This window comes from Manduca sexta, unplaced genomic scaffold, assembly GCF_014839805.1.
Source record: "Manduca sexta isolate Smith_Timp_Sample1 unplaced genomic scaffold, JHU_Msex_v1.0 HiC_scaffold_3271, whole genome shotgun sequence".
Lineage (NCBI taxonomy): Eukaryota > Metazoa > Arthropoda > Insecta > Lepidoptera > Sphingidae > Manduca > Manduca sexta.
Window position 1 is genome coordinate 154 of NW_023594321.1, and position 14,522 is coordinate 14,675.

The window sequence follows — 14,522 nt, forward strand, 5'->3', positions numbered from 1 at the left end:
TGTAATGCCCCAGATGTTTTATTTTTTTCATGGTCATGCGAACTCGTTCAGTTATCTGATTATTTGCTAACTAGAAAAGGCTTTAGTTATTACTTAATGTTAGTAAAAAAAATGCCCTAAACAATACTTTTGTTGGGAAAATAAAAAGGCAAATACAAAAAACTTTTACATATGAAACTCATGATGTGTAAAACCAAGGTATGAAGTCATTAGGCATTATTTTATGAGTAGGGGATTAGTGAAGAATTAAATATAATCCAACTTTATTATCCTTTACATGTTCAAAAATTTTAATCTTTATGAGAAGAGTATTATTAGTATATACATACTTTTAAAAGCAAGGGCTCAAGTATGTGCCAGTAAAATTATTTAGCTCATACGTTTATTGCTTCAAAGGAAATGTTCATTATGACTTTTTTAGGTTGTATTAATGTATGATGAAAGTATATAATAAGTTATTTTATATTACAATTAATAATATTGAAAAAAATATAAATACTTTAACAGCTGTACTATATAGAGAAACTTACTGACAAACAACATCGTCACCAATAGTTTTGTACAGCACTAACAACTTAGAAAAACACGGATGCAGGTAAGGATAGCGTTTAATGTAAAAATGCTTCCGTAGGCTAAAATATTGCACAGTTTTTAAGATTAGGACAATCAAATACAACTCGTAAATCATTATTTTATTTAATATTGCGTACAAAATACCTGTTATCAAACAACAAACAATACGGTATCTTAGGCAGCACTTGTAACAAGCACATCAAAATAACAAAGCTTATATACGTATTGTGTTCCTAGAAAAGTATTTTGGTTTAAAGGTTCCGTCGATTCAGGAGGATAGTGGGGACGTGACACCTTCTGAGTCATTCTTCGCACCACAGACGATGCTAGCGCTGAGGCGACCGATTAATGTAGTTCGCAAGCTAGTCACCACACAGCGGAGGAGTTCCCTGCAGCGACTATCCTCCTCTATAACTAACCTCGCAGAGGTACGCGGCCGAGCGTCTCGAGTAGTGCATTTACATTACCTAAAATTTAGATATTGGTTAATGTTTCCTGTGAAAATGTCTCTTCACAGTATCAACTCCCTGGACACTTATTTAATGGAGTTGTTTTCGATCTGTAAAAAATAAAATTTGATTATAATGTCCTGAGCAGTAATTCATCGTTACGACTGATTATGTAACGTATGTAATGATTTTATTAAAATCCTCAATTTCAAGTGTTGATTTCGATGTTTGATGGTTTCCTAGTAGTTCAAGTGTACAGTCCTGAAAAATTAAATAATTAATAATCATAATAATTGTGAATGCACTAACACCGAGTCGTGTATGCGCTGCCCGCAAACAAGCCTCTCGCTCTTTCGGTATTTAGATAGCGATTAGTTTGTTGTTTACGCTGAAAGTAGACTAATGCAGTGCTAGATTAGTGTTTTACTTCGATAACGCAATGCCTCTGATATAGTGTATTGTTCAACACATTCCTAAATAGTCAAAAATCATACTTTAGTTGCAACACTAACGTGACGTCCTAGCATCGTGTAACCGATACAGTTTATGCTTACCAAGAAGTTTTATCACTGCAACGTTATCTATAGAAAAAATATATTTACTCAATGGCTTGCGTAATTCATCATCACACCGCACAATATTATGTTTAAGTACTATTTCCTAAAACCACATCTAGAATAAAAGCTAAACATTGTAGAAAACATGTTTAAATTATTTTGTTTATGAATATGTTGTGTACAGCTCACACCCGTATTATTTTACTCATATTTCACGACACAACACCACTGTACTGCACTCGTGGTAGACTAGTTAGATTATGAGCAAGACGTCGTCGACTCGTGATATCATATCCTGTGATTCAGCCCGCCTCGTCTCACATTACACCATTACACATGACAGGTTAAGCGACAGTAATTATTAAATTTGGAGGCGTGACCTTTTCAGATCTTTCACTGCCATCTCTAGTAGTAAAGAATATTTTTTAGATATTGTTTGTGCTGCTGACGTTTATAGTACTGTTATATTCTAAAGATATTTACTATATGCTATTTTATATCTTCATTGTTTATGAAAGTGACCATGATTAGATGATGCAATTTTATAGGCTCATTTTTCACTTATATGATCTATTCACTTTTCAGCATTACTTTCATCAATTGCAATTATGTTTTCAATACTTTCACTATAAATGCCGTATTTTTTATATTTTTTGTTAAGTGTTGTACTCATGAAATCATCCATACAACGCTTCTTCAGATATGAGCACATCACTTAAACTTCACTTATTAATAGGATTTTTGTAATATGAGCATGCGCATGATATTTTTATATCTTTTCTTAATCCAAATATTGTCCAATAAAATTAATAATTTAAATAAATATGCAATATTTCAATTAAATTAACTATGATCCAACATTTTCACAAAAATCGAATACAAATACTAATGCGTTTTTCTTTTCGTGTAGACACCATTCGTACGACAAAACACGCCGCATCCCAAGGACTTAAAGGCGAAGGCACACAAGCTGTTAGCAGGAAGATCGCCAGAAACTTCGAACACGCAACCCGCAAAGTCTGAACCAACAATCACGAATGGACTGCCGATGTCGCCCATCGAACCGATACCTGCACCCGTGGAGACTGTAGAAGTATGTATTTTAGATGTGTATTCTTCACCCACTTTCTGCAGTGTGTTCCGTCCCATAATGTCACAGGGGGCGAGCCTATCGCCATGTCGGGCATAAATTCCAGACCCCAGGCTAATACTGAGTAGAATCCAATATCGTTTTGCATGACCCGGGGATCGAAATCAAGACCTCTCCACTGCAGTCATACCGTAATACTAAGCTACTGAGGAGGTCATAGCACATCATATAACGCTCAGTCAATAATAATTAAAAAAACATCACTTTATCGATCGACATTACATCTGACCTACACCATACTTATCAGATCTAGTGTAGCCAGTTTGCCGTGTGAAGATAAAAAATACCACGTCAATTAACCTTTTAATTTAACCGTTCACCTTTTAATGATGCGTGCCTTTTGACACAGTCATTGCAGTTAATGAATATGAAGGACACGCTATAGTCTAGAACTCGTTTCAGGTCATGTCATAGTGACCTAGAGAAAGTTTGACGAGTGTGAACAAGTGAAATGTTCAATTTGATGTATTATGCGAATTTTAATGATAAACTTTGCCTTACTGGTCTGGGTAGTCTTTCGCGTACATCTCAAATTATCTTTTATTATGATAGGAATACGCAGTTAAGGATCTATTTCATCATCTATTTATTTTTTATGTGTTTTATGATCAACTAAATCAATTATGTATTTATATGTAAAAATTAATTATAATTATCTAAAAATAGAATTTATTTTAGCCTGAACCAGAAACGCCAGTACATCACGAATTAGCGAAAGAAGAGGACAGCGACACGCAAACTGCCGCTGATAGAGATTCATCTGACGGAGAAAACGACGACAACGATTCAGACGAATTAGAGGTAAGATTACAGTAATTAAACCTTTTTAATATTGGTCACATGATTTATTGAATATCACAATATAATTCAAACTATACTAACCTACGCTAATAAGTTGTGATATAGAAGGGTAGAGAAGTTTTAATAGAGTATTATTTAAATTATAATAACTTATCTTTAACTTTACAAGGTTTAAGGCTAATATGACTGATCAGTTTTCCTTGTTGTTAGTAGTATTCAATGTGGATTTTATATTTCATACAATCAAAAATCAGAAAAATTGAGTTAATAACAAATTTTGTTCTGACTAAATTTTTTTTAATTTGTGACTGCAGGTCAAAATATCTTAATATACCAGTCTTTCCAAAGGTTTTGTGTTTCTTCAGCAATTAAAGTATTTTCAAATACCACTCACTGAGTGATTTTAATTTAAAAAGAAAGTCTGTCATGTTAGCTTGGGAAATTACAGAACATAACATTTCGCTTTTATTACATCTGAATATCTTAAGATAATCATATTTCGGGATATCTTATCTCTGACACTTGTTAGAAAAATATACGTTTTAATCAGCCATCTTGTTTCTTTTACATACAATTAGAATATGATGTATTAGATACAATATTTGTCATTGTTATACTTTGCTAATGCACCATTCAAAGTAACAAGGACAATATTTTAACATAATTTGTATATTAATGTAATAAGTGTTAGAGATACATGGTGAATATTTGTATCATAGATTACTTTCAATAATATTTGCATATTTTTGAAGATACATGCGGATACATATTAGTAGTATGTATGTAACCGATTGTTGCTTAATTTTAGTAATGTATTTTTTTACAATTGTCTTTTTTAACAAATTTCTAATGTGGTGCTTCTTGGAAGTAATCTGTGACTTTGGATAAATTGACGAAATTATTCGTTTATGTATGTAGGCTGTAATGATATTCATACAAATTTACAACTAATATTGCCAGACCGGTAATAATACTGACGTGGCAAAAATCGGGTTCGGGATGAAATAAAAACAATATCCCCTCAGCCTGCCATCAGTTGCGAACCATACAGTACTTCTCGCTGTGCGAATTGTAAGAAACCATATAAAAGTGGAAACATACTAAAACGAATGATTTGGTAAATTGTCGTGTATACGCATATAACGGTGGCGTGCGTGTGCGTGTGCGTGTGGTCGCGGGTAGCGGGCGGGCGCGCGGCGCGTGGCGTGGCGCAGCGGCGTGGCGGAGCGCGGCGCCGCGCCGGCCGGCCGGCTGCACCGCCGCGACACGCCGCACCACCTCAAGAACAAGCGCGTCAACCAGATCGACGCGGGGCGCGCGCGCGATCTCATTGCGCAGGTGCGCGACACCTATACGACTACATGCCGCCGACCGCGTTCATACATTCTATAACAGCAATCTTCATTCATCTTCGAGGGTAGTTTTGCACTCAACTGAACTGGGGTCAATCACAGTCTTTCGGTGAAAGTTGTGGTTTCGCGAATGATTAAATTCCTATATTAAATTCTAAGAAAAAATACATAAAAACATCTCTTAATCAGGACGCTTTGGTTTATATAATTGCATGAAAGATAGGTTTGACATTTGACATCTCTTTATATACCGAAGACTTAAAAAAAACTTGGAAGAATATATTCAGTCCATCCTTGTCCAAAATCTACCAATTTAGTAGAAAATTTAAATAAAAAAAGCGTAGCTCTTTTGCGTGTTGTATAATTGATAAAAAATGTTTTTATTTAAAAATGTAGCCAAAACAATAATACTATTAAATTTAGGAGAGTCTCATGCAAATTGCTGGAGACGTAAAACTGTGACTACACTGTCAGACTAATAAATCATCTTAATGATTTAAACATGGTTTTAACTAAAACCATCTATTAAGGATTGTACGATAGTCAATGTAAAGCTATATAAGGCCACGAAGGCTTTTAAAATAGATCATCTACAAAATAAAACTATTGTCTTAAGACTTAGTATTGTGATCTATTTGATCCTGGTTTTCGGGAAGATTGCTGGTTATAAAACAAATGATCTGGGTTTTTATTCTATGTTCATAACATTTCGGATTATTAACAACACTAACACTCTATGTATATACAAGTATGTATGGTAGTACTTGCGCTTGATGTACTTTTTATATTACTAATGATTTGGATACTAAATATTTCGTTGCTCTGTTTATTAATGTTTCATATTTTAATGTTTTGTAAATAATACATTGTTTATTTTTGCAATTTAGCAATTATTGTTTGTGTGCAGTGGTCTACGTGATTTGCATGTTTGTAACGACCGTAGCGTGACAGCGGGAAATATTTTGCAATAAGTTTGAATGCAAATATTTTAGTATTTGTATTTCAAAGGAATAATCAAATACTATTTTTAAATGCAGATATAAAAATAATTTATTTGTGACTCTTCTTTTGACGCATGCAGTGCTGAAGGCTCGGGTTCGATCCCCTGGTCGGGAAAAAGGATATTGCATTTTTCTACTCAGTACTAGCCCGGAGTCTTACAATTTCTATATGGCAAAAAGTGGATACACCAATTGCGCTTCTGCCTATCTCTTCGAGATAATAGGCTTCAATGTGTGTGTTACTTTATGTTATTTTTTTACTCGCCACGATTATTCTTGGGTCTTTTAAGTTCCTGGGTTCGATTCTTAGGCCGGACAACACTTTCAATAATTATTCTGTAACTATTTAGTTTGGACGGGTGGTTAGTCGTAAGAGGAGTCACACCTTTCTGCAAAACGTTTTGGAGGTTAATTTATTAAAATAATTATTTAGAATTTTGTAAAACATCTTAACAAAAAACATATTTAACTGGTTCAAGATATTTGATAAAATCTTTAATCATTTCTATAATAACAATTTTTATATTAGTATATTTGAATTAAACATAAGTCAATACTTTCTCCTTGGTAGTCTATAGCTCGTTGTCATTATTGGCATCGTCTTGGAATTATGTTTCCGGAATTACTCTACAATACTGACGAACGGAATCAATCATGTTTTATCTCGTATGGACAGTTTGCAATGATAAGTAGCTATGCAAAACGTTTGTCAATTGTTCGTGCATGTAAACATTATCATATATACATACATAATATGTTTGTCATGTGTGTATTATGTAAGTGGCTATTATTAAAATACAGAGTTGTAATCTCGTCATTGTAGATAAAGAATGCATTTGAGTCGTATAGGCTACCCAGGGTCTCTTGGACTGATGGCTTACTCTCCGCTTTTTAAACCGGTATTAGTTCTTGGATTTCCCTATAAAAAACAGGATGTGTGAAATTCTTGCACTCTCATAGACGCTAAACCCTCGAAGTGTAAATGTAATAACACTATTACAATATTTAATTATTTTAAAACAAGATTCACGTCGATTTGGTCTGTAGTTACAACCAGATTCAAAATAAAACTTTACTTCTCGTCTTTTCGAAAGTTGTAGAGCCACCTTGCAGATATATTTGTCTGCAGCTTTGATAAGCCTGGCATGATTGGGGCAATACCACTATCTCGCAGGAAACTTCGTGAATTAACAACTTGATGTTACGTTTTGCACAGTGAGTGAGAGGCCCAAAGGCGTCTTTGCCTTTCTTAATCTCTATTGCCTTTAAGACCGGTAGCACGTGATTTTTTAGTAATGTGAATGTTATATTTATTTGGCGTAAATTTAGGATTTGTATTTTAATTGAAATTATTGGAATATAACAAATTAACTGTGTCAATATTCATTATTGTACAACATAATTGGATTAGTTTTTAATTGGATACTATGTTAATATTAATGTGTACTCGTATGTATACAAGTTCCCATGCGTGGTTTTTGTAGCTTGTAGTATTGTTGATCGTATAAATTAATTATGATAAAACCATTTACGCCGCATAATTGTTGAATAAAAGAACATTAATTGTGTATACTGCATAATACATATACATGACAACAATACTGAAGAGTAAAGCTGGCGAACCGACCGCAACTAAACTTCTTGTTCGTTGAAAAATACGCAAAACAATAGAGTCGTGAGATCTGTTTCGCATCACAGCATAGACCGCGTTCCCATTATCATGTAGCGATGCTCAGACCAAGTGTTTACACTTGGAAGGAAACACAATATAATACGTCTCCTCGTGTAGAAAACGTCGCGGTACCCAACGTTGAGACAAATGAAGTTGCAAGTCGTGTCTTAAGTAATAAATCCGTCGTGGCGTCGGTACATTTCTAAAGCACGACCCAAGCGTGGGTAATTGTTGGCATACCGCGGCTGTTCCGGGCTGGTGCGCGCGGGCCCTCGACCACGACGCTGTCGGTAGACCCTGCGCGAGGCTCGCAGAAATGACTGCCTTCCACCGCTCCGCTCGTAACAATGCCTCACGTACCGCGATTAATCGATAAGTGAAGTGCCGCTTTCTTAGTGCAAGTGTTGTGTTAAATAAATCACCAACAAACACCGGCCGTTTCCGAAGTGTTCGTTACGTACGCTTATTAAAATGAGGTGCTTGAAAGCGGCAGGAGGATGGCTCGCCCGGGTGAGATGCGTGTGCGAGATACAGAGACATTCAGCGCAAGATTTCAATTTAGATCCGACTGTATTTTGTTTTGCTTGCCTCGCTTGCGCATTTTTTAAATCACAATTATCACATATCACTGGCATGTAGCGTGTTGTGACGTTTCCTTCCTTACTAGTTTTATTTGTGTGGTGCAATATACCGGTATTTGCGTTTTGCTCCCAGTTTACTTCATATGCTTTAGACTAATTTCTCGTTTGTCTTGTAGAAATTTTAAAGTGTTATGTTAAGAGATTTTAATGCGTGTATCTTTCACAGGCCATCAAAAACGAGAATTACAGGAAGACCGCAAGACCGACGATGATGAAACCGCCGAAGATATCCCTGACGGTAAGTTTCACATTTACTTATGTCCATAACATGCAAACACTTTAAGAATTTCTATTTTATGAAGGTACTATGACGATGCGATAGATCCCAGCACTGATATCCGAACAAAGAATCGAGCGGTATTGTGGTTTACGAATGTGATATTTATTTATGATGTATGTGTTTCCTAAAACCGTAGTTGTATTATACAAACAGATTCGTATATTTATTATACATGTAATGATTGGACAATTAATTTTATCAATGGTTGTTCCATTACATTAATGTCTAATAAGTTCAACGACTGATCAAATGAATGATATCGATATGAAACGTGAAGTTAGCCGCGTAATAACTTAACGCAAAATACATGCAATTATTTCCAAATGTTTGTGATCAAATTCATAAGTATTAAGTTCGTTTGAATTGAACTATTTTACGTATGCGCGGCTGGCTAATCAAAATGGTACAATCCGTATCACAACCTTATCAGCTTATCTTTTGCACTCGACGTGCCATTTCGCTCCGTCGAACAAAGCGTCGCAGTGTTTCGCCTACCTGTGTTCAACATGTTTCCTCCTTAATATATTTTCACTTAATATAATTCTGCAACAGGTTGAATACGTCTATACTGAATAATGTGTTAAGAAGTAGTGTGATATTTACACAATGTAATAAGTGATTCAGATCTGTTTGTGTTCGGTTCTTGAAAATTGTAGCTGTGGACGGAATCAATTTCTGTGATTTAGTTTTACATCGCAAAATTGTGTTTAAAATCGTTTTTGTTGCTGTTAAGTAAAGTCTAAGTGTGGTTATTTTTGTGCAATACGATCGTTAATATTGTAAATGTAATGAATATTACGTGATTTATGTTACATTAAAAAAATACCTCATTACATTTGCGTTTCTAGAAACAATATGAGTAATACGTGAAGGTCAGGCCGAGTTATTGTTATGTCGTTAGTAGTAAACACATGTGTCTCTTGCCGACGGCACTGAGCATTTACCACCGGTTTGTATCTCCATGTTGCGCAGAACTTCACGCTAGTCTGCTTTGCTCCATTTACGATTAAATTATGGGTTGCGTCTTTTGCACTGACATGGACACGCGTACTTTCTCTGAGTTAAAAAACGCAATTTAAAAGTAGGTTTTGCAGACATTTTACTGCTGTGTGTTGATATTTTAACGCGGTGTTAATGAATCGGCGCACTCGCCTTATCGGTGTGTCCTTTAGAAATTTTCGGTAACTGTATTTAAGACCATTCTACACCATTGTTATGGTATTTTGTAGGGCAACCAGATAACAGATATAAAGATGTTTGCACGGTGGCGGCTCAAGTACACAAGTTTCTTAACACTTGTACGGGCACCGTGTCGAAACGTTTACATTTCATGCTCGTCTAATGCGCGATAAATTCATTCAGGTATAAATTGTTTGCGCTACCGATTCGTCATACTATCCTTTTTAACGCTATATTTAAAATAAAAATCGTTTTTCTTTTTAATACGTGATTAAAGATTCATTATTTAGGCGTGAATATCGTCACGAAATTGGGTTCGAACGGTAATAGAGTAAATATGTACGATACAATGTAGATAATTATAGTAATCATGTTATTAGGGTTTGTTTTTATATACGGCATTAGAATTGTTGCTCGAAACTCCGCCCGAAAACTTAACATTTATCCTTATAAGTTAAGTACTAAACGATACTTATATTTATATCCTTATATTACAACCAGTGCACTTAACATTAGATGTTGTATGCTACACGTGAGCTATAAATTATTCCGTAAGTGTAGAGCCTTCATTACAACAAGCTAATCATGCTAATGAATGAATCACTTCATGTAGATGTTCATTTATTTCAATATCTACTTATGAAGTGCCAAAGCCAACACATGACCTTGACATAGTAAAGTTTCTGTAACATAGCCAAAGGTAAACACTGACTCGATGTTGCCTTACAACACTAGTGTGCGCAGCATACTGAACTAGGGAAAGAAGCACAATATTAGCAAACAATAATGGACACAGGTCGCATTGTTACATCGGGGAATAAACGTATGTGTTTATATTATCAATGTCAACAATTACTTATTTGTGCATGATATAATTTATTGAACTCGCGTTATTATCTTATCGTTGTACGAGTAATGATCCGTTCGATGTCAGTCGCATTTCGATTGTATCGGTTTGTACACAGCTTGTGCACAGGGGCTTGTGCGTTTTTAGAAAATATTCACCGGTTTTATAAAACAATTGTCTATACATAAAAACTCGTTAATTGGCTACGTTTCGTTTGTGTTGTGTTATGCTATAAAACATTAAATTTATTATCCACGCTTTAACGTTGTTTTTGAATCTTATGAACGAAAGCAATTATTATCTATCGCGTGCTACGAACTCATTATGTGTGACATCATTGTTATGTGGGTATGCTCAATTCGGTCATTATTGATCTTGTGTTTTACATAATATTCATAATAGTTATTCGATTGTACAATTTCCATATATTGTTCAAGAAAAGGGCTTAAAGAATTGATTACTTTATGATGCTTGTTAATAATTGCTTGCTCGTTTTAAAGATTCGTAGTTAAAATGATGTACAAATTATTTGTACCATATTATGTTTGTAATGGTTTGTTTTATTGAATTGTTATTGCTAGCTAGCTTCGATCAACCTTAAAATTGATTGATGTTGTGATAACAGATATCCATCGAGTTCGACGTTCAGGCCTCAGTATCTTTTAATCATGAAGTTCATCTACAAATTTTCTCTTGTCAATTTTTTATTGTGCGTCGTACCGCGAAGCCGGTTCTCTCGCAGCGAATTTGACAGACCCTTTGTCCGAAAGTCATGTTGATGGCCAAGTCGTGTATTCGCCAAAGAATTTTAACCTCTATTAACTCTAAACAACAGCAGTGTTGTTCTCAATCTTGTGGTAATTTACTAATACATCAACGTTCATTACTCATCGTTCGTGAACAACGTTGTAAATGTCGTAAACTTTCTTTAGCGTGATGAGCCGTTGTATAATAACTGACAAGAACTTCAATTATTTTTTTCATAATAACACATCTAAAACCATCTCTAATGGACCGTGTTGTCCAGTCGAAATGTCAAATTGTAACATTTGTTAAAATTGTAGGTCAAAGTTTGAGGAAATTATTTTAGGATGACGTAATATTGTGTATAAAAAATGAAAGACAAGAGACTTGAAGTGAAACTGAGCGTCCGCGGCGACGGCTCGCTCAGTAGGAACAGTTTGAGAAGCAGCACCAGAAGCGATCGAAGTAATTTGAGCAACAACAGTGGACTGCCCGTTAGCGAAATATTCGCCACAGATCGATTCTCAGCACCACACAGCAGACCTTTCGATACACTCGATAAGTACCGCCGGCAACCGAATCAACGCAGCTATATAGGGCAAAGTATGCCCGCATTGAATCAGTATCAACCGCAACCTGTAAACACCGGATATGGAATCCGAGATAGACGCAATCCGTATATAGATTACGCTCAGCCAGTGGACACGAGGCCTTATTACACTCAATCGCAATATTTTAATGACATGGGACAAATGCGCTATGAACCTGTTTATAACGATTCTTACGCTATGAGATATGGAACTCTACCTAGAGCTGCGAGTCGCATGGACGGGCCGGATACTGATGCCAATTATAATGCATCTAACAATTATACTTTACCAATGAGAGCTGGACCACGACGTGTACGAATCAGCGAATTGGAGCCTATCGTGTACGGATATGGTACGTAATAAACAAAACTCACGCAAACATACTATTAATAGGTACAAAATTATTAAGTGCGTTTGTTTATTCTAGTTATGTAATATCACATATAAAATCCGTTGTTACACACACACACACTAATATGAGAAGTGTTTGAATGTCCGAGATTATATCGTTCTTTGGTGCAAAATGAAGTGAGAGGTTGTGGGAAACATTAAAATTTAGAAATTTTGTATGAAAATACGTTTTATTCAGTATAGGAATTCAAATACTGTGTATAGTGTTGACTCCGGGGAGAAATTCTGCATAGTAGAAAGTAGCTTTGAATAGAAACTAATCTAGTCGTTAAACTATAATATATCACGTTGAATCTAGGCATATCTACTATAAATATTTACTTTCCATTCAATATACGCCTTTGCACAGTACTTAGAAAGGTCGTTTTCAATAATTCCTCTTCCGGTCATCATGCTTGCTTCCTGAAACTACCAACCACAGTTATTAAATCTGCTTCGTGTTTGTATACATGAATAAAATTATACAACTACCAATTAACCAAGTATGACCGTACTAAAACTTTATGGATAAGTTATATGATGAGATTGAGCATTTATTTGTTTTACAGTTTTAAATGAAATGATTGATGGATTTATTGTGGTATGTCGACGAGTAGGTGTATGCGTGTGTGCGTAATTAGGCCGGCACCCGGGCCGACCCTCCCGAGGACGTCAACAATAGCTGATGCAGGCACACTCCCGTGCTTACTGGTGCGCTCTAATGAGCTACACTGGTGTTAAGTGCCACCCGCGACAGTACATAATAAGCCGCGGTAGGTCCACACGTGAACCGTATCTTTCACATAGTTGCGGCATTAATTGATCAACATTGTCGTGATTGTGATTAGACATGGCCATCACGAAATCGGCAGTTCGCGGCATCATGTGTTCCATCATGGAATTTACCTTCAAAGCAAGTAACGTATCGATTCGTAATGTGTGTAATGTGTTAGGTATTTTAACTTTTTTTAAGCCATACTATAATTCCTCACTTTCGGCTTGTCATGCACTGTAAATGAATTCGGATCTGGCATCGCTCATTTAACATATCATTGTATTCCGTGAATTAGTTGTCTCAAACTTAGTGTATGAATTACCTACATAGTATAAAGAACTTGTGTGCGAAATTCATGTTTCCAAGCTAATCTGTTTAAGCTATGCGTTGCCTATCAATCAGTATTAATAATTACAATTTTATCATGAAGAAGATTCAGTAGAAGTTTGACTCGTCGAGGCTAGTTTTGAAATATCCTTCCCGCCCTCATAGCGTCTTGCTTATTTCCTCAATACATATATCTGCATTTCACGGTGCCTCTATATATATTATTGATATTTGTTTATTCATACATTTCAAGAGAAAGCTTGTGAACCGATCGCATTGTTGTATGTAATATCTTTCTACAATTATTTTTTATTTGATTTCCTCCTATCTAAACCGTTCAGATAAAAGTAATAGCTAATACCGTTATGATTTAGTTCCGCATGATATATTTCACTCACTATTTTAGTATGTGTGCGGAAGTCATGGGTTTTTGCTCAATATTCAAACCCAATTTTCTGCTGTTTCGTAAACCGTATAATTACATCATCGATATTATAGCGGAAACAAAGACTAATTAAGGCACTCTTATATAATTTTGTTTTAATTGGCTGGATTAAATTTATACATTAATTAGGAAACTATAAATTTACTGCAAAACTGGCTCATCAAATTGTTAATTATTTTCGATAATGTTTATCACCACGAAGAAGGATACCTATAAGTGTACACAAATAACATGACGCTCGTCATGTGGCGAATTATCTTAAAGTTCCTAAACCAACACAATGCCAACAACGTTGCGGAACATGGTGGGACTCTAGGCTTACAGTGACTACTGCAAGGATCTGACTTTAATATTATTATTGTATTGGTCATTTGAAAAGTATGCGGTTAAAACATTTATTAATTAACACAAAAGCGACGATAGCCTAGTTGGGTGTGGAACGGACTGCCGAGACGACTGTCCGCAGGTTCAAATCCAAGGGCACACACCTCTGACTTTACTAAAAAAATCATGTGTGTATTCTTTGTGAATTTATCGTTCGCTTTAACGGTGAAGGAAAACATCGTGAGGAAACCTGCACATCTGAGAAGTTCTCTATAGGAATTTCGAAGGTGTGTGAAGTTTACCAATCCGCACTAGGCCAGCGTGGTAGACTATGGCCTAATCCTCTCAGTAGTAGAGGAGGCCCGTGCTCAGCAGTGGGCAAGTATATAATACAGGGCTGATATTATTATTATTATTATTATAAA

General features: G+C 35.6%; 1 protein-coding gene and 2 long non-coding RNA genes across 3 annotated transcripts; 2 read left to right on the forward strand and 1 right to left on the reverse strand.

Moving 5' to 3' along the window:
- Positions 1-671: 671 nt before the first annotated feature.
- Positions 672-1,691, reverse strand: LOC119192850. Its single transcript, XR_005113764.1, has 2 exons — positions 1,577-1,691; positions 672-1,132 (listed from the first exon to the last, which is right to left on the reverse strand). It is a non-coding gene; the product is annotated as an uncharacterized LOC119192850 (long non-coding RNA).
- Positions 1,692-1,810: 119 nt separating this feature from the next.
- Positions 1,811-5,002, forward strand: LOC119192849 (protein lap4-like). The gene is made up of 4 exons (XM_037446605.1): positions 1,811-1,922; positions 2,490-2,672; positions 3,408-3,530; positions 4,713-5,002. Exons 2-4 carry the CDS (start codon positions 2,628-2,630, stop codon positions 4,920-4,922), a joined length of 378 nt encoding a protein of 125 aa, XP_037302502.1. The 5' UTR covers positions 1,811-1,922; positions 2,490-2,627; the 3' UTR covers positions 4,923-5,002.
- Positions 5,003-8,866: 3,864 nt separating this feature from the next.
- Positions 8,867-11,842, forward strand: LOC119192851. The gene is made up of 2 exons (XR_005113765.1): positions 8,867-9,221; positions 11,567-11,842. It is a non-coding gene; the product is annotated as an uncharacterized LOC119192851 (long non-coding RNA).
- The last annotated feature ends 2,680 nt before the right edge of the window (positions 11,843-14,522 follow it).

Coding starts and splice junctions, on each gene's coding strand:
- LOC119192849 (XM_037446605.1), top strand. CDS start 2,628: ATGTCGCCCATCGAACCGATACCTGCACCCGTGGAGACTGTAGAA. Junction 2,673..3,407: donor CACCCGTGGAGACTGTAGAA/GTATGTATTTTA, acceptor AATTTATTTTAG/CCTGAACCAGAAACGCCAGT. Junction 3,531..4,712: donor ACGATTCAGACGAATTAGAG/GTAAGATTACAG, acceptor GGTCGCGGGTAG/CGGGCGGGCGCGCGGCGCGT.